Genomic DNA, 26,985 nt, shown 5'->3' with positions numbered 1-26,985 from the left:
TTTCAGATTTTATGATGCACTTCGCTAGGTATTGTCAAGTATGGCCTCTATGGGCTAGCTAGAAAATCCTGTCAAAGTGCTTTCGCCAATACATAACTGGGCCCACGCCTGTTCCCATGATACTGTTAAGATGTCCTAGATGGACAACTCATCCATCTAGGCCCCCACATCTTGTACACATGAATCAACATCATAAGAACTATTCATGATACCCAGAAGTCTTATGTTACCTATATTAGGTATATGTTTTAAAGGAACCATGCCTGTGTACTTGCGACTAATTTGCTTCACTGGTCTAAAGAGACTAACAGCAGCTGATGGTGAAAGGTCTGATAACTCCAAGCTACAGATGATAATGTGCACCAGCTACAATTTTAGGGCTTTAATTTCCTCCAAATATTGCAATCAAGTAAATAACATTTTGTGTGACAATGTGCGTAGTAATAATTTGCACAGATTTGCATGAAAATTGGAAGTACCAACATGCAGAGTGTTTGGGTCAGTCAGTGATTCTTGAGAAATCTGTGGTTATTTTGGGCATGGCTGTTGACTTATGTACTGTAGATGTCTGCAGCCCACAGGAGACTTGGCAACACTAGCCTGGTGGAATTAATATTCACTGGTTCACTCTAGCTGCATGGCTGGCACACTTGCCATAAAGCCTGGTCTGTCAGCATCAAGCAGTGGCCGGAAAATGACCCAAAGGAAAACCGTGGCTTATTATGTATGTATACAGAACTAGCTTGCAGCTAAAGCTGGCTTGGTCGACTGTCACAGGAGAAACTTCTCTGAAGTCTCTAGTCTCTCTCTTGATGTATGGACAGATTTAAATGCCTCATCATGCAAACACACTTTGGTTTTCAAGTTGAAAAGAGTCCCCTGAATATATCAGTGGTCAGGAACAGCCAAGGGACCATGAATGCAAATATGTAAAGGTAGTCTGTTACTGTCGGATCAAATTTAATATGAAAATTTTGCGACAATATGTGGATTTCATGTACGTACCTGTAAATTTGGTCACTTTAGTAAACAGGAAACAATATGCTTGAAATCACATCCAAATTAAGACCCGTTTATACAGATTGAAGTAGACTTCAATTGCGACATCAAAATTCAGATTGAGACTGAGGATGGCAAATAATTTTTTGACAAGCTGTTTACTGTGGGTCTGCATAAAGCCGATCATGGTAGTTGACTTCAAAACAAAGTGAGTTTTAGACTTTTATGCCATCATCTGCTCATGTATATTTCAAATTTAACCATTAGGAACTGCACTTCTAATTGCGTGTTCGTTTACACTACAAAATCCATACGTGAAGTTGAATTTGAATTTACAAAAAGTCGACTCTGGTCGTCTCATTTACATTACTTTGAATATTTTGAGTGAAAAAAATTATTATTTTAACAAATGAAAAGATATGAAAATGCCTAAATTTATCTAGCAGAAAAAGGGAATCAATTATTAATACATAAGATGTCACTTACTTCGAAAGAGCGAAAATTGGAAACACTGTAGGAATTTAGGACTGCAGGATTTAATAATACCAGAAAGTCAAATTAAATTTTCATTTTCGCAATTAACCAAGATCATTGTCATGAAGAAAACAAAATAGGTCATCCATATGAACCTTTCCCCTAGTGAAAAGCAACATTTCAAAATTTTGTTGGTGAGCAATTTTTCACAGCAGCTAGCTTCTTACAATCTTACAATTTTTTCTCTCTGCATATTGCATTCTTTGTGGCAACATCAGAAGATCTCGAGTCTATACACATAATGAAAGAACAAAAACTATACTTTATGTAACTAAAATTGTAATTAGGAAACACTTAATAGAAAATATTAACTTATTAAAGAAATGTGCCTTTAAATAAATACAACCAAGTTCTCAGTGCAGTGTTTAGTCTGGCTTGAGATTCTATTTATAGCACAACAGTACATGACCAGAAGGTCATTGACCTGAGTTGTCAAGGCAAGGCTTGTACACAAGGGAGAATGGCTGACAGCCATGAGGCAGGCAAGTAGGCAGGGCTGCTGCCAGGCAGACATTGCAAGACTGCAATTATGATGGCAGAATCAGTTCAGTTACATGGTAATTTTGGTATCTCCTAATTTCAAAGGCCCGTAATTCCAAACTACGTATTTTTGTATGGCTTCATATTTTGACGAAGGAAAAAAAGCATTACCTGGGTATTTTGGGAATTACTAACACGGTAAACTAGCAGAATGAATTATTATTTGGGATATTTCAAATTGAGCCCTGCAACAGTAGTAATAATATAGCAGAATACAACTAAGTTTGGCAACCAGGATCTATGAATGGTATTAAACCACCTGAACAGAGATTCAATGGCAGAATTCAAATGTTTCTTCACAATATAATGAATACAAGCAATGTCACATTCAAATATTCTACCATACATGTGTCAGGATTTTTAGTTATTATTTTGAATTTATTGGCCTGGGGAGTGACTGGAAGCTGGAACCCCTTCTAATTTGAATCAAAATTTTGAAATCCTTATCATCAATGCCCAATGATAATTATTACACCTTTTTTTGATGATCATTATTCATAATATTTAAATTTAAAGTGGCAAGTTCTTAAACTCCATGTCATGCAATAAAATTATTAAGTTTTGAAAGTTTGAAACAATTGTTCCTGAAAGTATCCCATATCTATCAAACTAGTCACTTTGCAGGAGGATGGTTCCAGGCATATAGCCAGCTTCTTTTCTGAAGGTAAGAGACCTGCATTTTTAGATTTTTACCCTCTCAATTTAATGTTGCAAATGTCGATCCACACTATACTATTTTTCGTCCTGATGTGACAGTGACATCAACACTTTGAGGCATCAGTTTTGCGGCGTTATTTGGCGCATGCGTTTGGTCCGCAGTGCTATGAGTGAATGCTAGCAATCTGATGAAGCTGCATCCAATGAAATCTGCACTGACGTCACTGCCACATGAGGGTGAAAAATGGTATTGTCTAGCTTGTTGATAGTTTAATAAAATGGGTTCCATGGATCAGACCATCTTTCTTCCTAACCAGTTACGGTACCTTAAATGCATCATGGATGGAATTGCTCATTGCAGGGCCCCATCATGCTACATCCCCTCCTTGACATCATCGATTCTAAATCACATTAGCACATAAGCCATACATGTAGCTGTGGCAGTTTTCAGATTCAAATGAAGAAATGGCTTTACCATTCAGTCTGCTAACTCAATTACGCCACAGTAATAGAGCATCATGGGCCAGTCTATGTTGCCATGGTAACATCATTCAAACTTTACACATGAGCAATGGGGATGTGGCGCCTAGCCCCCATGGGGTTGAGGAATACGCTTTTTAACAAAGTTGAAGTGACACAAGAAGTAAAGTGCAACCTTACACCTAGGCATCACTGATCTGTGCTGTTATAACGGACCAACAAAATCATGATTACTTCTAAGATGTACGTACATGCATGAAGATTTATACACAAGAGGGATCCACAAATAGCTCCCAATGAGCTAATTGCCAGGCATTTTTTACCACTTTGCCTTTTTTTATACCGTTGCTTTTTTCCCATTAAGACCTATTATTTGCTAATTCAGTTTCTTTGTGTTGTTTCTACTTTTGGTTTTCTGGTGCAACTATAGAGCATATATATCATTATGTGGTTTTAGTTCTATTTTAGGGAGGAAACCAATGCCATGAAAAATAATGGTAGAGCCAAGCCAAGCCTGTAGCATGCATGATTGTCATTCAAGAGAATTGCAGCTCTCTAGACACAGGGCATATTTTCACGCCTCTGTGCTCCACTCCATCTATCTTGGCAGTTTAAAAAACAAGAATGCATTTTACCAAGGCCATCAATGGTGCAGGTAAAATCCCATTACAAATGATTGGTATAAGAACAAAACCATGAGCCTTGCCAGCTACAGAGAAAAATTGCTTTGTTCCACGCTTTACTGTGTACAATCCAAATATGATCAATCTAGGGCTATTTTATGAACCACATGCAAGCACGCATAGCTTGTTTGCTGTAAAATGCCAGTCGGCTTAAAAAATAAGATGTGGCAAACCCAAGTGGGTGTATTATGTAGGGAATGCTCTACTACCATTGGAGCCAGCATGTAAACCTTTCCTTCACTGTTCAAATCATTTCAATGCATTTTGGTTTGGCTTTACCATAAGCCTCGGGCAAACCATCACTCTTTGGCTAGCCTGGCTAGTGCAGGGGGCCTGATGAATGGTTCTATTTCTATGAACTTGGTACTTGTATGCTGTGTGCAGTAAAGCCAAGCATGCAGTCATGCAAGTGTCAATTGAGAATTAAAAGCCCAGCTAGCAAGTGATGGTGGACTGAGCGAGCTGTCTGATAACGTTATTCATTTCTGTGGAAGATAACTGGCAGGCAGGCCAGAGTTTGCAAGTCTCAAGTCCTAACATGCATTGCCAATGGGGGTGATGAAAGTGTGAGAGACAGCTAAGGGTGTGCAAACTGAAAAGAGGTGATTGCTGCTGATTGACTGCAAACTGAATATCTGGGTAGTCTAGAAAACAAATTCTCTCAAATCTGTGATCTAAAATATGTTCAATTGCCACCCTACCCACCACCACACCGGGGCGCACTATGGGGACATGGGGAATCCCCTTAGTCTAACATAACTCACTAAAAATTCCACTATTTTTATGCAAAAATTGTCAAATATTCATAATTTGCCCCCCCCCCCTAAAAAAAATGGTGTTGCCACTGCCTACCCCCACAGCATTTGCACACCATCTGACACTTTTTCTGAATACATTTTAGAGATTTAAAATGTAGGCCTACAGTATAGCTAACAAAAGAACTACTATCCCATGTATTCAAGCACAAATTCTGTGTTGGTCCCTGAATATTATCATCAAAACTACAAATTGGAGAATTGGCAAATATGCTGAGAGAGTTCATCTGCAGGGTATCCACAATCATCATTGGTCAAAAATGCCTACATTGTTTACAATTGTAGTGGTGTGCAATCAATCTACATGTATATGCACATTTATCCATATACCATTATGGCAGTGGAGCTGATCAGCCAATCAATGCTTCAATACCAGAATAGTACTCACTAATGGCAATGCTCTACACTGCATAAAACCACACAAAGCATTTACTGCACCAAAACCATACAAATTGAATGCAAAAACCAGGTACAGGTCTGTGGATACACAACAAATAGAGCTAGCGTCATTGTGGCACAATACAAAATTCAATTTCTAAAATACTTTAGGATCCAAATCATCAGAAATAATGCCCAAGGGAACAAAGTAGTGAAACCCCCTCAATTCCAGGTCAATGAATTTCTATTTTAGATTGAAAATGCCGCATCCCGCCTCAATTCTAATGACAGTGTTCTGTATCCATAGATATGCACAGAGTTTAAAAAATAATGACCATAATACCTAGTTGTGGGGTGTAGGAAAAGCTACTTAACAAATCAACCAGGTCAGCTCTGCAGGTAAGATCATTCAAAGAAAATGTTTGAACTGTATCCCTCGAAATATGACTTTGCTTGCAGCAGATTCAAATAATATGTGTGGTATTATTCAATATTTCCCATTAGGTTCTGGGTACAGTAATATGAAACATTTGATTTTTATCCCCAAAACCTTTTTCAACACATTATTCCACTTTATTCCTGGAGGTCACTTCTCTAGATCATGTAGAAAGTGTTCCTATCTACATGTAGGCCACGCTACATTTGAAGAAAGCCGTACTGTCAATGTACAGTCAGTCAGTCAGTCAGTCACACTTTCATGTATACATAGTACCTGATGTATTCCAGAGCTTGCATAAATCGTTCTGGTTCTGCCTCAAAGTCCTATTGCAATGTGCCTGTTGCTGTTTCACACCAAATTGAATAATTCCATGAAGGAATCATTTTATGGCAGGTCTTTTTGAACTTGAAGTCATAGTACACATATCAGTATTTAATGTGTAACATGCATGATGCGTTATGATGTAATCAAGAAATCAGCAACATAAATTCTCAACTCTTTCATCTTTAGGGAATGCACCAAAAGCTTGCCATCCTATAAATGGAAGTCCTTTTATTAGGCGGTAGGATGCTAAAAAGTCCAATTACTTTTAAGTGGAATTTTCTTTCACATTTAAATGTTTCAGGGAGGGGGTCATGATTCCTAAACGAAAGCTTCTACTTCTACACATTTTCTCAATCTCATCAAAAGCCTGTTCAGCAACTGGATGAGGGACTGCTGTGTGGTGTTTCTAACAGTGGGCGTGGTGTGCTCTATGCTCTTCGGCCTCTTCCATTTACATTGTACAGGTGCAAAGCAAACCACTTTTGTTCATAGGATATTATCAAACTTTTGGTTTCCTAAGTTTATCAATTTTCAAAGTTACAATGTTGAAAACCTGATAAAACGTCATGCAACTAGCCCAGTCCACAATGATCAAGAGTCATTTTGTTTGATCACATCTCATCTGTTGACCTACCTGTGTGAATCATGACAAAGGAATTACCAAATATATTTCAGATCCTCATGAATATGTATTGATAAAATGTTTTGCAATCAATTCCGATTTTGTTTGTCCTGGTTCTATACTACTGTTTTAACAAAGCACCAGACACAGGTTTATGACTTTCCAGTGACTTATCAGCCTTTGTAAGTGGCTTTGTTATTATTTTGATGCATGAATGATTTGGCTTTAGACACTTGACAAGGTGAAAACCCCTAAAACGTTCCCTATTGTAATGAATCAACGAGCTGTGCAGTTGACATACCCACCCCATACTTGATTGAAGTTCTATTTTTGTACCTGGACTGTGTGCATGTCTCTGATTGGCTCTCAGACTGTCACTGGTTTGATTGAGAAAGCTGCAATGATCCAGCCATGATTTAATAAATTATGATCAGCCCAAAGATCTAGCGTTCGGTTATTTATGCCTTCGGTTATTTATCATGTTTATGCCTTCAAATTGCAAGGAAGACAATATTTTCCTTACTTTTTATCAAGGACTAGACACATCACCTAGAATTTATTTCTTACCCGAACTCTGTAGAAATAAAACTTAAAACCTACAATTTTAGAAAAGCCATGTAGGCCTATCTACAAGTATGTAGGCCTACAGTATGTACATCTAAGGCCTGTAAGTATGCATTGTGCCATAACCAGTGTGCAATTTTTTTGCCATGAACTGGATGGCAGTTTGAAGTTTACAATACATGTAGGCATTATCCATGCATGCAATTTTGCAATCATGACAGTCACTCAGCAAAACATATACCAGTATTTTTTAAAAGCTATAAACATAAATATGGCATGGAAATTTCTGCATTTCAGTAACAGGATTCTTAAGGGGGTACTACACCCCTGGCCAATTTTGTGCCTATTTTTGCATTTTTCTCTAAAATTATAGCGCATTGGTTACAGGTAAGATATGTATATTATAGGGGCAAAGACTACAATTACTGCACTGAAAATTCAGCAGCTCAAGGCAAGTAGTTATTGATTTATTGATCAAATATTGGTTTTCCTCATTTTGACTGTAACTCCACAACTGTTGTCTGTGCTGAAATAAAATTTCCAGTGCAGTAGTTGTAGTCCTTGCCCTATAATATACATATCTTACTTGTCACCAATGCGCTTATAATTTTGAGAAAAATGCAAAAATAGGCACAAATTGGACAGGGGTGTAGTACTAAAATTACAAAATGTGCATATATTTTAACTAAGCTTTCAGCGCATAATTAAGCAGTGTCGTTGATACATAGTCGGCAATAGCTATCGGCAATGGTATTTAAGCCCCTCCCAGTTGGCAAGTACTGATATCTTCCATGCTGATATCCAGTGTGTAAATAGGCCTAATCCTTGTAAAAGGAATCCTGCTATATAATATTTAGATGCATCAACTTTCTACATTGTAAATCAAGCCAAGAAAGACCCAGTATTTTGCAGAAATATAATGCTCAAAATATGTTAAGCTAGTTACCACAAATCTCCTCATGAGTCTTATTATGGCCACTGTCCTTCATTGATGAGTCCATACAATAATATACTCATTTTGTCTTTTATTTGGATAAATCATCAAGAGAAATCTAAAATCATTACCCACAATCTCAATGGTACACTAAATTACTTAGGACCCAATGGTGCTTAACCCAGCATTTTATCAATTTTTTGCTTTATAATCTTCTTTCGTTGAAATGAGAATGAGAAATACCACAGAATGATTCATAATGCTTTTCAATGCATGGCACTATAATGCTAGATTTTACTGCATTCCACATGATTCAACATTAATGTAGTAAAAGAACTGAAGAATAAAGCCCCGAATAAAGCCCTATTGATCAGTGGTAATTCAGACAGAGCAAGATTTAGAAGGGAAATGGAAAATCTATTGGGGTATGCAAATACTGATCCTACACAATGTTACAATGAAATGGAATCAGCCAACTTGTTTTTTGACAAACTGAAAATTCTTTATTCAACCAAGGTAATAGCATAATCATGTCTCCAAATGGGAAAGTCTGCCTCCTGTCAATTTTACATGTGACTGAAATTAATAATGATACAGAGCTAATTATGATACCGTACTGACGCGAGTATAGTCCCACCCCATTTTTTTTTTTTTATTTTACAAAATTGGGGGGTGGGACTTTACTCGAATTTTAAAATAAAAAAAAAAAAAAATATATATATTTTTTTTTTTTTTTTTTTTTTTTTGAGTGTCCTGGACCTAGACCTAAATGCTAGGATCATTCATAGTTGACCTAAAAAAATTTCAAGATGTTTTGTTATTTTTAATATGAAAATTGATAATTTGTATTCATGTCATACTCTATTAATGATTTCAAAATGCACTTAATTTGAATGCATTTTGAAATCATTAATAGAGTATGACATGAATACAAATTATCAATTTTCATATTAAAATAACAAAACATCTTGAATTTTTTTTTTTTTTTTTTATTGAATGATTAGCATTTAGGTCTAGGTCCTGGGACACTCCAAAGCCGAAAAAATAAATAACTTAAAAAAAAAATTTAAATTTTATTTTTTTTTTTTTTTTTAATTTCTGAAATTTTCCGAAAGTTTGGGGGTGGGACTTTACTCGAAGGTGGGACTATACTCGCGTCAGTACGGTAATTAGCAAACTAGTGAGTCAAGTGAATGAGTGAGAGTGAGAGAGTGAGTATGTTCGTAATAACTGTGATCAGGGACTTTTTGTGTCTTTTTCACACCAAGAGGGACATCAGACTGTTTATTCTGACAAAAAGTCCATGGTTGGAGCTACTTATAATGCTACATACCCAAAAATGCCAAAAATGCCAAAAATGGCATTGTTTCGAGCGGGGACACCTATGATTGTCAAAAAAGTGAGTGAGTGAGTGAGTGAAAAACTAAAGTCCCCAGTTAGTTGGTAAAAGCTGTATTAGAGGTAAAGTAGAGATGTGGGAGGGGTGAGTGAGTGAGTGAATATAAAAAATTATTGAATGATTAACAGCTTTTAAAAAGCTTTGTCCTTTCCTCTCTTGCCTATGATTGCCCATCTATTCCAATGACTGTGAACCAATGAGCTACTTTCCGCCAACATGCACATTAGACATGTGGCCATGCAAGATAAATGATAAACCCTAGCATGCATGCAATTAGATCATAATGGTGCCATCACATCCCCACCCTTCTTCCATAGGGACAGAGCCGAGCATCAGGGTTGGTTGTCACTGAAGCATTCATGACAGTGGTCTTACCATTTCCAACCATCCAACTCACATGTCACCATAAAGTAAAAACCTCAACCCATGGGGTTTTCTTTCCTTGCATGGTGTATACTGACATCAATGTTCCTGCAACTGAGTCATAATGAAACGACTTGGAAAATTCTAGTCTCCGTGTCAACTCCTGAACATATTGAAAATTGAAATATTGTAATATCTAGCAACAGTTGGAATTAAATCCTTGTGGTAAAAAATGACTAAATAACTCTGTTTCATAATAAAACATTAAAATATCAAAATTGCTACATGTAGAAGAAACTTTTAAATACTTCTTACAAATGTTGTCATCTTGATATCAAGTTACGATCTTACAATTATTACCATTTGGTATTTTTCTGGGAATTAATAACTTATATCACACCAAAAGTTTTTTGCATTGCAAGACAAAGATTACATCCTTGAACACTTCAAGCTTTATCGTAGAAACCAGGATCTGTTTTGTCCAATCTGATGGCATGTAAATTCGTGATAAACAACCCGAGCAAACTTCCTGCTCATTAATTTCCAGCTAATTTTCATAAAGAAATATACTGCCTTTCAAAGCGGGTTTAACTTCTCAAGCAATAAACACGATAAACACCCTAAGGTTAGCAAGCCTTTATCACACTTCCCAGCCATAGTAAAAGTAACAGGCTGAAAACTTGTCAGGCCAAACTTCCTGTATCTGTAAAGAATGCTTCCTAGAATCTCAACATCAAACACATAATGGTAGCTAAGAGTTACTGAACAAAGTCAAAAGCAGGCAATGAAGATAAAACCCTCTTTTCACTTGTATGTGTCATCAGTGTGAACTATGAAATGTATTGTTAATTGGTTCAATTAACCACATTTTTTTTAAAAGCCTACAGACATTATAGCTTACCGGTCACAGCCATAGTTTAATAACTAACTGAGAACTGAGGAAGTGACATCAGCTTTCGCTCAAAATACTTTGTTTTAATCATTACTAAGGACTATCTTGAACATATATCGGGGCTAGAACTAGTAGAAATTCTGTTACAAAGCTGATCGCATCCATTTAGATTCTCGCTAAAGAATTTACGAGAATGTGTTAACCTTCATCCCCCACAAAATTTTAACGAGACTCCATTTGGATTCTCATAAATCGGAGTCAATGATTATCAGATTACATTGTATCACCAAATTTCTAGCCAGGATTCTTCAATCAAATAGCCCTCATACAATGTACATGTACATTCTTCCACATAATTATTTTCGTGAACTTTGGGGCCAGATTGATCTTGGCCCTCGTATACTTCACTCTTCGATTTACTTTTACGTACAGGAACATCAAAGTATGAGAAATTCACTAAAATATTATTACTAGCCACGCAGGCTCTTCTGCATGTACGTACAATAGTATACTGTTATAAAATCATCCATAGACAGACATTGAATCTTGTTCTGGGCATGGGTTAGTATCAAATTCTAAAACCAATGAAAGAAACTAAACACTGTGGACTACCAGGATAAATCTCAGCATGTTGGGGTCACTTTCCCATGATGACGATCCAGTACAGCCCAGGTTTTCCTTAGCCATAAGCAACTCTCCTTCACATTCTGACCTGTGCAATACTTTCACAAAGCAATTGGAAACAGAGCCTTAACCAAAAGTACCATGAACCTGACAAGTCTGGTAAAATAAACCTATAGGAAGGTCCACACATGTGGCAGAACTTAGATGGATAAATTACTTGATATGTATTTCAAAACCACAAGTAGGAACAAATTGAAGGGAAAAAGAAGAGGCCATGCATGCTGAATTACAATTGAAAGTTATGCAGAGCTATCACTACCGGTTCCTGTGTCACACTGAAGGATAGAAAATCCAGCTCATATATTAGGCCCACACAGGCATATTGGCGACAGTACTGATCAGTATCAAGTCATTACTGATAGATCCTAGCTGGAGCGATGATTACCGCTGTAACTGAATACTAGAACCCAACTCGTCATCGCAACCTGCCTCAATACACAGATCTCAAATTTGGAAGCCAACCTTCCTTCCTACCTATGAAACTTGTAGGAAATGAGAAGCTCCATAATACACAGTCCTAGGGTGTGCCCAGAACATGAGAGAAATTTGCATTCTAATATCTTGGTCATGTTGCTTGGTCTGCATGTTAGCACTGTTCCCACTATCCAAAGTGTAAATCAATATGGGAATGGTACCAGAATTATGTGTAGACTACATGTATACTATTACATTGCACTTCCTTAGAAACATAAACCTTGCAACTTCTCACCTACCATCATTACAAACAAGGTACAAGATGAAAAGACAAAACAAACTGTTTATGTCAGTGAAACTGAAAGAAAAAGTGCAAAACCCTTATCATCTGAATGAAACTTGACCCAAGAAGCTAGCGGTACTCCCACATAAATTTTTGAATTGTAAAAATGCTATACTACAATCCATGATAAACTTGTTGTGATTTTTTACCCCACCAAACCTCCCTACCAATATGACATGTGATGTGATAAGAATAAGGGTGATCCAGAGAGTGGTACAGAGATGCAATCCTATAAAGCAAGCAGCCTATTGTCATTGAACCATTGTCATACATGTAAATGCACATCAACAAAACATTGACAGACAAGAGGCCTACAAAAATACCATGTGATCAATGCAAATGAAGGCGGTGTATCCTAAGTTTCAAGAGTTCCAATAGTGCTGGTGATCAAGACTTTGCCAGTGCGCAGTTATTGTGGTGTTCGAAATTGCCATCAACTATGGATCATTCAAAAACCAAAAGTGGCGAACAGGTCGAATACAATCACAAACATCTTGGTGTAGAATGAAAATCTAATATCTAACAATTGCAAACAGGCTCAAGGCATGGGAAAATTATGAAAACATCACTGGCTGGATGGCGATGGAGACCATCCATCATACATACTACCCAGCAAATATAAATGTTTTAAAATGCGTAACATGTATGTTGATGTGTTATCAAAATGTTTTGGTTTTGGTCAAAATGTTAAATAACATTTTAATACTAAATGTGTTATTTAACAGGTTTTGGTCAAAACATTATAACATTTAAATGGCAGATTAAACCCGAGTCCCAAAATCTGCTGTGGCATTTAGTAAAATTGTTGTGGCAAAACTTTTTGCAAATTAAACACTGGAAATTGTTTATACATCAGACCATTAGTCCAAAACTATATAATGTTTTACAGACTCCTAACCGGAGCGATCTTACCTTTCCGGTGTATGGAGTCTTAAGGGTTTTGAGATTTCTCCACCAAATGATCTTTAGAGCCACAGATGGGGTGAGTTTCAAGGGGTGTGCATGCATTGACTACACGGTGTCGTAGATGAGGACAAAAACTTGGAAGGCACACAATATCAGGTAAAGCACAGATCTTCAATGATATGTGCTGACCTCACATGAGGTATGTTATGTATTTTTCATTGTCCACATTTTTCCTTTTCTTCTGAAGCAGGTATGTTGAACACACTAACATTCAGTCCAATAGCACATTTTCCATCTTTCCCAAAAGGCTTCAACTAGGGTGTGTGGAGGTGAGGTCCATGTTTATCCCGATGTTATATAGTCTGTCTGCATCTAGTATTGTGTGCGATGTCTGCTCAACAAAATAAATTTGGTAACATATTATTCACCATATTGACTAACTTGTACCTTTACTGGAAGTTTCATACTTGATCTTTGAATATGAAAGGACTAAGGGTATGTCAAAATGTTCTCATTAAAGATATTTATTGGGCATTGACTGTTCATGGTCCCAAGAAATGGTGGCATATTTGAGAGGTTTAGTGGACCAACTGGAAAATTCTCAGGGGGAGTTTCACCCTCACAACCAACATGAGGGTTATTAAAGATGATGGGGTCAGTTTTTGTCTACTAACTTGATCAACACACATAGCAAATGATTTAAAACACTTGTTGAATTTGAGGGAAGGAAACACTGGCAGTCTGCCTTTTTGTACTGCATAGTCAACCAGGCCGGCCTGCCTGCCTTGAATTGAGGAAACCACCTAGAGTTCATTCACCCCAAATCACATAATCACCTTGACAACTGACATTCACTGTCTCTACACATACAACTAGCACTTCACATAAAATATCCAATATTCAGTGCATGTATCTAATAAAGGCAATTATATAAAATCAACTTCAAAGATTTGTAATTATTCCGCAAAATGTATTTGTTTGCTCGTTTTCTCTACTCTTGCATTTTGAGCTTTACAAATGTCTACTTATTACTGCTAGTAAATACTTTATTACCAGTATTAATTAGGCCTATTATTATTATTTTAGCACTTATTCAGGGATGGTAAAATCTACAAAACACCAAATGTGGCACGGTTTTTCGCCATTTAACTTAGTAGCAATTTAGCATCATTTGATACCCCGTACCATTATGAATATTTTCCCAAGAAAAATTGAAAGATGGGTACCTATTCTTAAAGTTAAATTTTGATATTAAATTTCATTGTACAATTTGCTATAGTAATCACTTTGTTATCTAATGACCCAATAATAATGCAAATCAGTGGGTGGTGGACCAAAGAAGTTTACAAAATGATAACTATTTACTATTATTATTATCATGACTTTTTATTTAATTAAGCTCATTAAAATCTGCAAATAGTAAACAAGTGATCCCATGGATTGTAGTATGAGCACAGTTGTTTGCTTGTTTCATCTCCATGATCTGATCTCATTTGTTTTGAACTCCAACTCCAAATTAACTAATTATCAAGAACAAAATGACTTATTTTATGATCACAATTATCAACATTTTAATATGATAACATTATTTGCATTAATTAAAAAGGCAGAACGAGCTAATTCAATTTTTGACCTGCAGAGATTAAATTATGCCAAGCTATTTCTTGTTATACTGGAAAAACACACCACACAACTTTGGACAAACCACTTCTTTATTCCACACCCTCAAAGGCTTCCTCAATTTGCATTGATCATTCATAGCCCAGTCATTTGGTATGCAGTCTAAGCAAGGAAATTGAGTTGACAACAAAACTCTGTGGCAATGCCAAAATAACTCTGGCCCCAGGTTTAGATTTACTTCTCATACATTGCATTGTGCATGACTAACACACCATGGTAATCATACAGTTAAAGCTAACAGGCTTTCTCTAAAGCTTTCACCCAGTGGAGTGGAGGCCGACTAGTCATCATTGGGTTTAGCTTGCTTTTCTGAATTTTTTGAAAGCCAGGACAAACAACGCTAGCAGTATTCATGGTATTGGGAGTGTATAGCATTACTTGTGGACTAGGTCAGTTTCACGGTAATCAATCCCTTACTTGCATGACTTGTATGCATGCATAGACCCAACCACAGCTCGAAAACTACTCAACAGGGATTGGGGCTAAATTTTCTCTTCCGTCCCGGTGCCCACGGAGACTGAGCCCGCTAAATAACCCCTCACGATATGCCCTGAGGAAGCGGGCGGTCGACCCAGCAGCTGTTATCCTACTCCTTCTGCCCAGAGAGGCCAACAGGGGCCAGCAGGGAGGGAACAGGAAGCCCAAGTAAAATAAGAGTTTAGTAAGCGATGAGTCTGAATGGATTCTGTGAAAGGTTACTTTCATTTTCATTCAAGGCAAATTGGCCTAATATATTATTCCTCAATAAAAAGGATGAGAGGAACAGTGTGTGTAAAAGTGATAACACAAAGCTTGTGGTTTATTAAGGTCCGGCTTCATGTACAGAAGCAAACTATCATTAAGTTTATAAAATCTCAAGGAAACTGTTTCAAAGTAAAATTGGAATGGCAGGGTTTCTTTCAATTCATGGCCAACGTTGCATTCACAAATTCAGTACACAAAACGCATGATTTCCCGTCTTCGTGCGTGACATAAAATAGTTAAAACAGATGCTGGCAGAGGCGACAGCCATATTTTACATGAGACTAGAAAATAAACCACTGAGCCTGCGGGTTTAGTGCCTAACATAATGGAAACAAAAAATGCCTAGGAGAGAGAATAGCCTAATCAAACCCGCTCGGTTGGATTCTATTTGAGCTGCTTTTTATGGATTCTGAATCGATAGTGCATACACAATGCAGTCCGCCGCCCAGCTAGCTAGGCAAGCACACCATTTTGTACACACAACATCAATCGTACAGTCGTGACAAATTTTTGGCTCAAAACCACAGGATCGAATACACATTCAAAGGCGAGTAAATAAGCCATGCATTTCCCTATCTGAACCCCACAAATGAATGTTATCAATCTAAATCCTAAGCTCTTGATGACCGACCGACCGTGCCTTGCCAGTCGGTGTTGATTTACTCGACGTGTTTGCTTGCTATGTTTTATGTGGGCTCGCCGGCCTGGCTCGCTCGCTCGTATGCCACACTGCACTGAACACAAACAGCGCACTCAGGTCAACATGGCTTCCATACAGTAATTGCATTTGTGAGAACAAATTTATACAACAAAGATAATTAAAAACTCACCAACTTGAAGAACATTATCTACAGCATTATTCTCAAGCAATCGCATTCCTCTTTGAAAAGGTAATTTCTGATATTCACTTTCAGTAACCGTTGAATAATGGAGCGATGAATACATGCAAATATCCTTTTCATTTCGTGGGAAAGACCAGAACACAATCTTCATTTGAACCGGCTCGGGAATGCGAGAAAATCGTTCCTCTACTTGCTGAAAAGGAATATTTAAAGCGACAACTTTAGCACTAATGTCCAGTAAAGACTCTGGATTCCGACTTGGTGTATTATCCTTGCGTTTAGCGCTATCCAAACGGCCATTTTTAGGCCCGTTTTCGGGAGAAAATCCCGAACACAGTCGCTTCGCCATCGCCATTTGATAAATTGAACTTTGCGGAAATATCTCTGTGTGAGATATGCGCATGCTTTTCGCACTTTAAAGACACAGTGCGCTTGCGCAGACCAATTAAGCTGATTAACATATATAAATAACAATACAGCTATGTGTGCCGGCTTCTTTAGATGTCGCCGCCCCCTTAGTCGAACATTCGCACCTTTTGTTGACAAAATGGGTATTTCATGCGGCTTTCTTTGGTCATATTTCCCAATCTTGAGAGCAGATTATTGAATCTTGTTCAGTTTGAGAGCTTGAGCGCCCGGCTTGAGGATCGAGAGGGCATCTGTGGTTGTGGAACATTTTTACCCCTTTGCCCTTTTTTGCCCTTGTTGGATATATTGTTCAGGAGGGTGTCTCTAAACAAAAACATTGGTGTAGACTCGTCTAATACAAGATGGAATGGATTTTAAAGTGTTAAGAAGCGTCTGAGAAGCAGGGTTCGAGGTAAGGGGGTCGTAGGTGGTCCGAATATGAGTTTAAAACTTTCATAGGGGCCCGAAAAAGAAAAAAAAAGGCATGGAAAATAAAGAAACTTAAAAGATATGGAAAAAATAGTCGCCAAATGTCACCAGGACAGAGTTTTTGGGTCAACAATTTCGCAAACAAAATGTCAGCAAAAATTGGACCTCGACCGTATGGTATCATGAACATAAAATGTATTTCTTTCATCAAATGGGGAACATAAAAAGTTTTAAACGCTTTTATAACTGAAATTTTAATGTTGATAAATAAAGAAGTTTATTACATGAATCACTTTCAAGTGTTTTTGTGCAATTCTAATAATATTACTAGGCCAAGTAAAAATAAAAACACGTTTAGCGTCATGGTTTGAGGAGGATTTTTTTACGAAACCGCTCTTAAAATACCCATATTTAACGCCTTATTGTAATTATTCTCTTGGTATTTCCAAACTAGCTAGGAGTAATCCTAAGAAATTTTGGAATTATGTAAGATCTAGTTCTAAGGACTCTTCCCAGCTTTCATTTACTACTGATAGTGGTGATTTGACTGACCCCGATGATATTGCTTGCGCTTTTAATAAGCATTTCTCAAGTAACTTTGGGACATCCTCTATCATTGATGTGAACTGCTTTCCTAACTCTCCCCTTCTCATGGCGGAGCTTGTCTCTCCTTTGACATGTTTTCTGTTGATGAAGTTGTTGACATTCTTAATGAGCTTGATACCAACAAGTCTCCTGGTCCTGATAGTATTCTTCCTGTTTTCTTAAAATCATGTGCAAGTGAATTAGCTCCTGTTTTGTGTACCTTCTTTAATGATTGTATTTCAAAGGGTGAAATTCCATCTGCTTGGAAGTGTGCAAATGTTGTGCCTATTTACAAAGGCTCTGGTAAGCCTAAGAATGCTATTTCAAGTTACAGACCAGTTTCCTTAACAGCAATCCTCTGTAAGGTCCTGGAAAGATTGGTTTGCAAACGTCTTCTTGGTTATCTTGATGAGCATGACATTCTTTCAGATAATCAATTTGGTTTTCGACATGGTAGGAATTGTGAGCAGATGTTGGCTAAGTTTTATCATTTTCTCAGTGGTAACCTTGATAACAGCAAATATTGTAATTTGGTGGATGGAATTTTTCTTGACTTTAGTGCTGCTTTTGATAGAGTAGATCATACAATTTTGTTGCAAAAGCTTCATTGCTATGGTATCAGGAATAATGTGCTTAACTGGATTCAAAGTTTTCTTTCTGGTAGAAAGCAGAGAGTTATATTTGGCGGAGCTAAATCTGATTGGTCTTCAGTCACATCAGGAGTTCCTCAAGGTTCTGTTTTGGGGCCCATCTTGTTTCTGTTATTTGTAAATGACATTAATGAAAACCTGTCCTCTCCCTTATTTCAATTTGCTGATGACCATACACTTGTGCGCTCTATTAGAACTTTTGAGGATCAAGTTGCTCTGCAGAAAGATCTTGACAGAATTCACAGGTGGACCATTGAGAATAATCTCCCCTTAATGCTTCTAAGTGTGCTGTTGTTCATTTTTCGAGGTCTAGGGCTTGTAGTCTTTTTACATACAAGTTAGGTGGTATTCCAATTAAGGTTGTTGATGAGTATAAACTGCTTGGTGTTGTTTTCAATTCTTCCTTATCGTTCTCTTCACATGTTGATAATATCTGTAAAAAGGTTTCTCGTCTAACTGGTTTTGTCATCAGAACTTCTCGCCATATGCACTTTAGTGCTCTTCTGCATCTATTTAAAGCATTGATACTCCCTCATCTTACATACTGTGCTGTTATTTGGAATCCTTGTCAGACTGGCCTACTTGATAGGTTAGATAAGAGTCAGAGAAAGATTTCTAAAGTTTTGATGTATAGGAAGAGGTGTCCTTCTGATCTTTCATATGAGTCTAGATTAGATGAATTTAGATTACTTAAAACGTGCGACTTATTTGATTTGTTGAGGTTGATCTTCTGCTTTAAATTGATTAATGGAATTGGTCCTTCTTCTTCTTTTTGCCAATTTTTCAAGCCTTCTAAGGTTAAGGAGTTTAGGTATCTCCACTGTAGTTCTCATACCAATGCCTTTTTCAACTCTGTTTTTGTTTCCTTTCCACGTTTGTGGAATGAACTTCCCGATGATATCCGCTCTGCGCCCTCCCTTACCTTGTTTAAGGCCATGTGTAAAGAACATTTTATGATGTAATTATATTTTTCATATATGCATGTTTACTTATCTAATTTTTCCCCCTTCATTGCCATTTATGTTTTAAAATCTCTTGTGAGTAAACATTTTGGTTTAAATTTGGGAAATTTATTTTTATTTTTAAATTTGGAGCCCACTCTATGGCAATAACTTTGTTCACATAATTATGTGTATTTTTTGCTGCCTGTATCTTGTGTACTATTGATACATCCTGTGTGCATAAGTTATATGTCTTAGAGTGTTTCACTCTTTTTTTCTGCAAATGTTTTTGCTTTAATGTGTATCTGGTATTTATTACTATTATCATTATATTATTATTATTATTATATGTACATTATAATCAGGAAAGAAGAACACATTGTGTTTGGACTGTTTAGTCTATTTCTTCTTTCCTGGATTGTCATTTAAATTGCTTTTAATGTTTTTACATGTTTGTAATTTATGACAATTGAAATAAATATTATTATATTATTATTATTATTTTGAGTATTCGGCATTGTGATTGTGAAAGATATCCGAAAATGAGGAGGCCCTTTTATTTTGTAGTTTTGGAAGGTATAAGCACCTTCTGTGATCATAGAACTCTTCTGAAATGTGTCTTATACATTTGTAAAGCTGTATGACAAAATTTCAACTTCTCAACATCTTTGAGAAGCAGTTATAAATAAAAATTTACAAAATAAAAAGAAATTTGAAAAATCTCCAAAAAAGGAGGAGGACGGGGACGCTAAACTTATTTATTCTTTTACTATGTCTTAAAACATGTAATATAAGGGTGGGAATATGAAACGAATAATTGTTCAATTTTATGTGGCTTCACATGATTTACATAAAGGCCTATACAGATCTATAGGTCTAAATATGTCAAACTATTCTTGAAAACCTATGACCTAAGCAATACATTGGTGGGTGTGGTTTTTTAACACACTCTAAAAAGCACGCTTATTTTCGTTTATCTGAAAGGCCTTTGACCAAATTATGGTTTCCAGAAGCTTTTAAATCAATTGGAGCTATTCAAAAATTCATTTTTTTATTATATCTTTTAGGACACTATATACATGCCCAATTTGGAGCTTCTATACTGTCCCCATTTTGATGAAATTGATTGTTACCCTGCCTAACTTTCATGAACTAAATGAAGATATGAAATATAGGCTAAAGAAAGTTGATTCCAAGTATCCGGACCGTCATTCGTCATTCGCCCGCATCACTTTTTCATTTGAGCCAAAACTGTCATCATTTTCATGAAAAAGATTCTGAAAATTGACCGAAAATCAGTGGCGTATAACCAGTGGGGGCCGGGGCAGTGGCGTAGCTGCCGGCCCGGGGGCAGTGGGGGGGGCAATTGCCCCTGGCAATGCCTATTTGCCCCCCCCCCCTAGCGCAGGGAAAAATAATAAAGGAGTGAGAGCGATGGAAAAAAGGGGAAAAGAAAGAGAAAGCGAGAATCCATAGGCCCACGATATAAGTGCGGATAGAATTTGAACAATGTTAAAATTTTGTTTAAAAATGGAACTCTATTGTATTCCTTTTTTTTTTTTTTTTTGCTCTTCACTTTTTCAAACAACCGAAAAAAAATTGGGTCAACCTTTTTGAGGAAGGGCGGGCAAAATTTTTGTTTGGTGGATTTGGGCCCCCGCCCCATACAGGCTTGCCCCCCCCCCCAGCTACGCCACCGGCCGGGGGGGCAAAAATAGGGAAGGTGGTAAAGAGGGAAGGAGAGAAAAGAGGGAAGGAGAGGAGAAATAAGGGAAAGAAAGAGGAAAGAAGAAAAAGGGAAGGGGAAAGAAAAAAAAAAAAGGAAAGAAAATGAAAAGAGGAAAGTGGAAGGAAGAAGAGAAAAGGAAAGAAAAGAGGGAAGAAGAAAAGGAAATTTGTACTCTGAAACAATGATTTTTTTAGCTTCTAATATGCCAAAAACATGAGCTTTGCCACTGGACCTCACCAGGGGCCCTAAGGCGGGCCCCTGAACCCCACCCGTTTACTACGCTTCGCGGCAAGCCGCTCGCGGTGCAACCTATCGCTCACACATTAATATTTTTTTCACAGAAATTTGGATTTTTCTTGCCCCCTGGAAGGTCAGGTCTGGTTACGCCCCTGCCGAAAATAATAAAACATCATTCTCAAAATGTCAGGGGCTATCATTGTTATGTCATTGGAAGAGGGGTGTCCCAATGATATACTGGGGTCATAAATTGGGGAGTCCTAATTTTTGATGATCAAGATGTAGGGAGTCATAAGATGACCACAGACTGTGTGTTTATTTTATTAAAAAAAGACCGATTTCAATACAATTTAGCCTGTTTAGGGGGTAAGGTGTATCGGTGATGGGGGGAGGCCCGGGGAGAGGCATAAAATTGTTGTTGCCGAAATAGAGGAGTCGCAGTTTTATTGACGCCGACTTTTGTAAATTTGGGATCCCCGGCCCCTTCCGAAGAAAATGATAGCCCCTCAGATATGCCCTGCTGATGATTTCAACAGTTTTACCAATATTTCATATTACAAAATGTTTGGTGATTACCGACCCAGCAAACACAAAAACGTTTTTAAAACGTTTTAAATAAGTTATATTTTGGGTTTTGGTTTAGGTAAAAACGTTTTAATAACATTAAAATGTCGGGTTATAATATAAAGGTCATGAACTCGTTTTAAACGTTTTGTATGAAAACACACTACAACAATATTTTTTAAATGTTTTCGAATGTCATTGTAAACTAGTTTTGCAAACATTTTAGGCCAAATATTTTGTCAACACTTAAATAACATTATGTTAAAATATTTGCACCCAGCAAACACAGAAATGTTCATAAAATGTTTTTTACAAAACGTTTTAATAACATTTAAATGTCGGGTAATATAACGGTCGTGAAAACATTTTTAAAACGTTTATTGTAAATATTTTGCGCAAACATTTTTTGCAAAATATTTTTTCAACCCCAAAATAACATTCTGTTGAGAATGATTTGTAGCAAGTTTTCAAAAATGTTTTTGGAATGTTATTAAAACGTTTTTATACCATTTATATAACCCGACATTTAAATGTTTTCTGTAAAACATTTGTGTTTGCTGTGCAGTAGTAAATTACCAACAAATGTTATTTAATTTTATGAAAACGTTTTATACCATTAATGTACCCTTTATATAACCCGACATTTAAACGTTTTCTGACAACCTTTAATAACCTTTTGCGAATGATGTCGAAAACGTTTTGTGTTTGCTGGGAAGTGACATAGAAACTCAAATCTTTTCTCAGACTGTTGCAAAATAGGCCTATATAGGCTGAAGAAGTATTAGGCCCTACACTGCAAAAACAGTGTTTAGAAATCGAGGACAGATTAGTATTTAGAAAGTTAAATGTCTTGTATTTAAACACTTTGATGTTTAGATCTTACACGTAATCACATAAAATGTGTTTAGGATCTTAACATTAAAGTGTTTAAATGCTAGACATTAAACTTTCTAAACACCAATCCAGGCGCGTGCCCAGAGGGAGCTTTGGGGGCTGCAGCCCCCCGGGTCTTGGAAAAAAAGAGGAAGAAAAAGAGAGAGAAGGGAGAATGAAGAGAGAGGGAGGGAGAGGGAGTGAGAGTGGCATAGCTAGGGGGAAGGGGGACGTATAGTACCTCCTAAAATCAATAGGGGGAAGCGCCCAAAAGTGGATCCAAAGGCCTATTTCACAAATTTTGAATGAAATTTGAACGCATTTTTTCAGTCAAATTCTCGGTCAAAAATCCTATAAATAGATGCATATAAAAGGCCTATGCTCCAAAATAACCAATAATAATGTAAAAATGGTGCACCAAATGCCTTCATTGGTTGAGACTTTGATTGCGAGTTATTGAGCATGCGTGTTCATATAAAAACTAAAATTCGCGGCTCAGCTAGTTGGAAATCTGTTAACTCCGAAAATAACTCATATAAATGTGTAAAAATGTTGCACCAAATGGCTCCATTGGGGCTTTTACTTTCAAAAATTCTGAGTGGGACACAACCCCCCCCCAGTGTGGAGTGTGCAGTGGTCCTTTGACCACAAATGTCTTCATTGATGAGGCTTTGATTGCGAGTTATTGAACATGTGTGTTCATATTAAACTAAAATTTGCGGCTCAGTTGGAATTCTGGTAATATAAATATATGCTCCGAAAATAACATACAAATCAGTGTAAAAATGTTGCACCAAATGGCTCCATTGGGACTTTCACTTTCAAAAATTGTTAAAGCTTTCATTATTTTGCGTTCAAACTTCAGCCCGGGGTCCATGCGAACACATGCTCTGTCACCCGGCCCGAAGACCCTTATTTTTCCATTTGATCTCTCACCCAAAGACCCTTATTTTTCAATTTGAACAGCAAATTTCATTTATCACTGATTTTGTTATTATTTTGTAAAAACAAAGAAATTTGAAGCTATCATATCGATATTCGAGGTTTCTGTGGCGCTGTTTCGGCTCTCACCAGCTCTCCAAAAGGTTCGATTTAAAAAAAAAGGTCATGTTCTCACCTAATGACCCCATATTTTTTATATTTTGCTTTCACCGAATGCCAAAAATCCTGCTCTCACCCAATGACCCCATATTTTTTACATTTTGCTCTCACCGCTGCGAAAGTGCCAGTCCTACATTTTTTGTACACCTAGGCCTATATCCATTTCATATTGAAGTGCCCCCCCGGAATCAAATACAACTTATATGCACTAAATCAAGAAAATATTGCAAGTAAATTGGATTTCTTTGTGCGTAAATTATTTGCGCACTTCAGTTTATACTATTTCTCATTTTGTTTGAATTATTTTGTTCACGTAGGCCCACTAGATTTGCCACAGGGCAGCGGCACAGGCGCGGCCCGGTTGTCACGGTCTTACATAATAGGGGCAAAAACTGATGCCCGTACAATAGTGTGCGTGTGTGATTTTGACCAAATTCCTAATCTCAGCTTTTCGCACTTGCTCCAATTTTAACAATTAGGCCTATTTGACCCCCGGATTTGACCATTTAAGGTTCAATAATACGGCCTGATATTTTTGAGCGGTTCGCGCCCATATCATAGTCAATTATGCTGCTGTGCCTATTATAAACCTCAAAATCTTCGATTTCATTGAACAGATAAACACCTGATTTGGGACAAAACCGATTTCCATGTGCTAGGCGGCTTACATCGGGAATGTTTGAAACATTTTCCTCCCTCAATGAAATGTGATCCAGATCATCCAGATACCGCACCACTGGAAACAACTAATAGGGCCTAATGTTTGTTTTACGATAATTGGGGGGGGGGCCGGATCAAAAAGTTTCGCGATCCATCGAGGGCGGGCCAAAAATGAACTTTCGAGCGAAATATTTGAAGAAAAACCAGCCCCCCCCCCCCCAAAAAAAAAATTAATGAACACTCCCTAGGCATATATTATGCCTTTAGTAGATGTAGGCTACTTTCATTTTGACAAAATGATCAGCATCAAGATTCTCCCTGAATCACAGAAAACATCAATAAACTTTAGGCGTTGCACGCGCACAAATATGGTGACTGAGGGATGATCTTCTTAGGGTGCAGATGCTTTTAACCACAGCCTAGTCTGTTTCAATTTTTTTTTTTTTTCGTTTTTTCAGTGATTAATGTAGGTCTTGCTCTTGTCACCTTTAAGCTTTAGCTACTTATTGAAACTAGTCTTACACTCATTAGTGATTAATGTATGAATTTTGAGACCTAGGGGAAGGTGGGGCATAACGGACCCCCGGGGCAAAACGGAACCACCTGGAAAAATAGGCCTTCGCAATACTGCCATCTATGCAAATTATATTGAGGAACACAAGTATGGCTACGAGGATTTACAACAAAAATTTTATCTGAAACAATCCACTGACATTCGAGCAAGATCGAGTCAAAAAATTACTACCCGTCTGGTGTAAGATATGTAGATGTTTAATGCGCTGAAATTTTACTTCATTAATATCGGATTCCCAAATAATTGTGTATATTGTAAACACGAAGGTACTAGTCATGAGCTGTATTAAGTGCATGGCCTATATGCTACGATGTATTATGCATGCAACCTATTTCATAAAAATCGGGTATGGGGCAAAACGGAACCCTAGGTGTGGGGCATAACGGAACAGGGTTCCGTTTTGCCCCAGGCGTTTTGTCCCACAGATGGGTTCCGTTTTGCCCCAATTGGACATAACTTGTCTTCACTCAAGGAAATGTAGGCGTTATCTAGGGGCCTACTCGAACATGGTAAACACTTCGCTGAAACATAGACATATAACTAGACCTACAGATAGAATTAATGATTAAAAGTTAACCACTTACTCCACAGAGATGGTAGGCCTACTGAATATTTCTTTCTGATCAAATATTGGTCATACATATTATAGGCCTACTAGGCCTATAAGAAGTTAACCACTCACTCCACAGAGATGGTAGGCCCACTTAATATTGTAACTGAATATAGGCCTACATATAACTAGGCCTAGGGCCTACCGATGGAACAACTGATATAAGTTTATACCCAGGGTGCCGTTTTGTCCAATAGGGGGGTTCCGTTTTGCCCCGATAGTGGAGCAAAACGGTTTTTTTTTGTTGAAAATATTTCTTCATTTTTTTATAAAATTGTAAGATTCAAGTTATATTGGTTAATGGTATATTAAAGGTAAATACAAACTTCAACTGAACATATAATTTTTACAGTCATATTACTTATGGTGACGTCACAGAGCATCCTCAAAGTTAAGTGTTCCGTTATGCCCCACCTTCCCCTACATGTACTTCTGTCCGACTGGTATCAATGTTTTGAAAGGACCAGCTTTAGGCACAGCAGCATTTGACTATGATATGGGCGTGAACCGCGCAAACAAATTAGGCCATATTGAACCTTAAATGGTCAAATATTGTTAAAATTGACACAAATCTGTGCAAAAAGCTAAAATGGTCAAATATATGTATGAGATTAATTTGGTCACTTAAAGTCACACACGCACCTGTAACAGGTAAGGGGCTATAATTTTATAGGTGGTGGAGGTCCCAAATCATGCAAAAAATAAATTTTTGGAAAGAAAAACTATAGGTGTCATAAAATGTTGATGACCAAAATGTGAGTCACAATCAAGATGACCAAAGATTTTATTCAAAAAGACTGTTTTCAATACAATTTTAGGATGTTTAGGGCGGGGTTTAGGGGTAAGGTAAGGTGTATCGGTGGTGGTGTGGTGGGGGTCATATATTTTTTGTTGCCGAAATAGGGGGGTTCGCAATTTTATTGCCCCCCCCCCTTCCGATGAGAATGAGAGCCCCTAAAGCAGACCTGTATATTAAAACAGGCCTGCAACAACCCTGGCACAGGCCCAGGTCTGCCTAGGCCTGTAAGATACGATCAATGTCGCCCTCTGTCCAAGTTGTCCCCCTGTAAATTATAAAGGATCTATTTGCCGTCAACTGTTGAAAGATGAATGACAAACATAACGAAGAATGCGTTATCATGGCACATGTATCCAATCTAAGTTCATGACCTGCGTTGTTGCAGATGGTTGCAGATTTTGAAAACTTGATTATCGGGCAAAAAGTTTGAATTTCTGATCTGGGACAGCAGCACAGGTTTGTCTATTTCACAGATGCTGGTAGAATAGTTAAAGTCATAATTACTCCGGTGTCAAGTAAGAAACACGAATGAACCAAGGCAACTTCGTTTCAGCTGGTGTAACACAATTTTTTTAGGTAAGCTTATCAA

General features: G+C 37.4%; 2 protein-coding genes across 3 annotated transcripts in view; one reads left to right on the top strand and one right to left on the bottom strand.

Annotated features, from left to right (window-relative positions):
* LOC140153235 (zinc finger SWIM domain-containing protein 5-like) overlaps window positions 1-16,606 on the bottom strand; it is a 76,094-nt gene extending 59,488 nt beyond the window's left edge. The window contains 1 exon segment of the mRNA XM_072175925.1: window positions 16,225-16,606. Within this exon segment, the coding sequence (XP_072032026.1) occupies window positions 16,225-16,591 (367 nt within the window). The 5' untranslated portion in view covers window positions 16,592-16,606.
* Window positions 16,607-26,758: 10,152 nt separating this feature from the next.
* LOC140151882 (uncharacterized) overlaps window positions 26,759-26,985 on the top strand; it is a 29,854-nt gene continuing 29,627 nt past the window's right edge. The window contains exon 1 of one of the 2 annotated variants that reach the window (XM_072174201.1): window positions 26,759-26,852. The gene's annotated coding sequence lies outside the window, so the exon portion shown is untranslated. Of the gene's footprint in view, window positions 26,973-26,985 lie in introns of both variants that reach the window. The other variant, XM_072174199.1, reaches the window with a different exon arrangement.

This window comes from Amphiura filiformis, chromosome 5 (genome assembly GCF_039555335.1).
Source record: "Amphiura filiformis chromosome 5, Afil_fr2py, whole genome shotgun sequence".
NCBI lineage: Eukaryota > Metazoa > Echinodermata > Ophiuroidea > Amphilepidida > Amphiuridae > Amphiura > Amphiura filiformis.
This window is presented reverse-complemented; position numbering and strand designations above follow the sequence as displayed.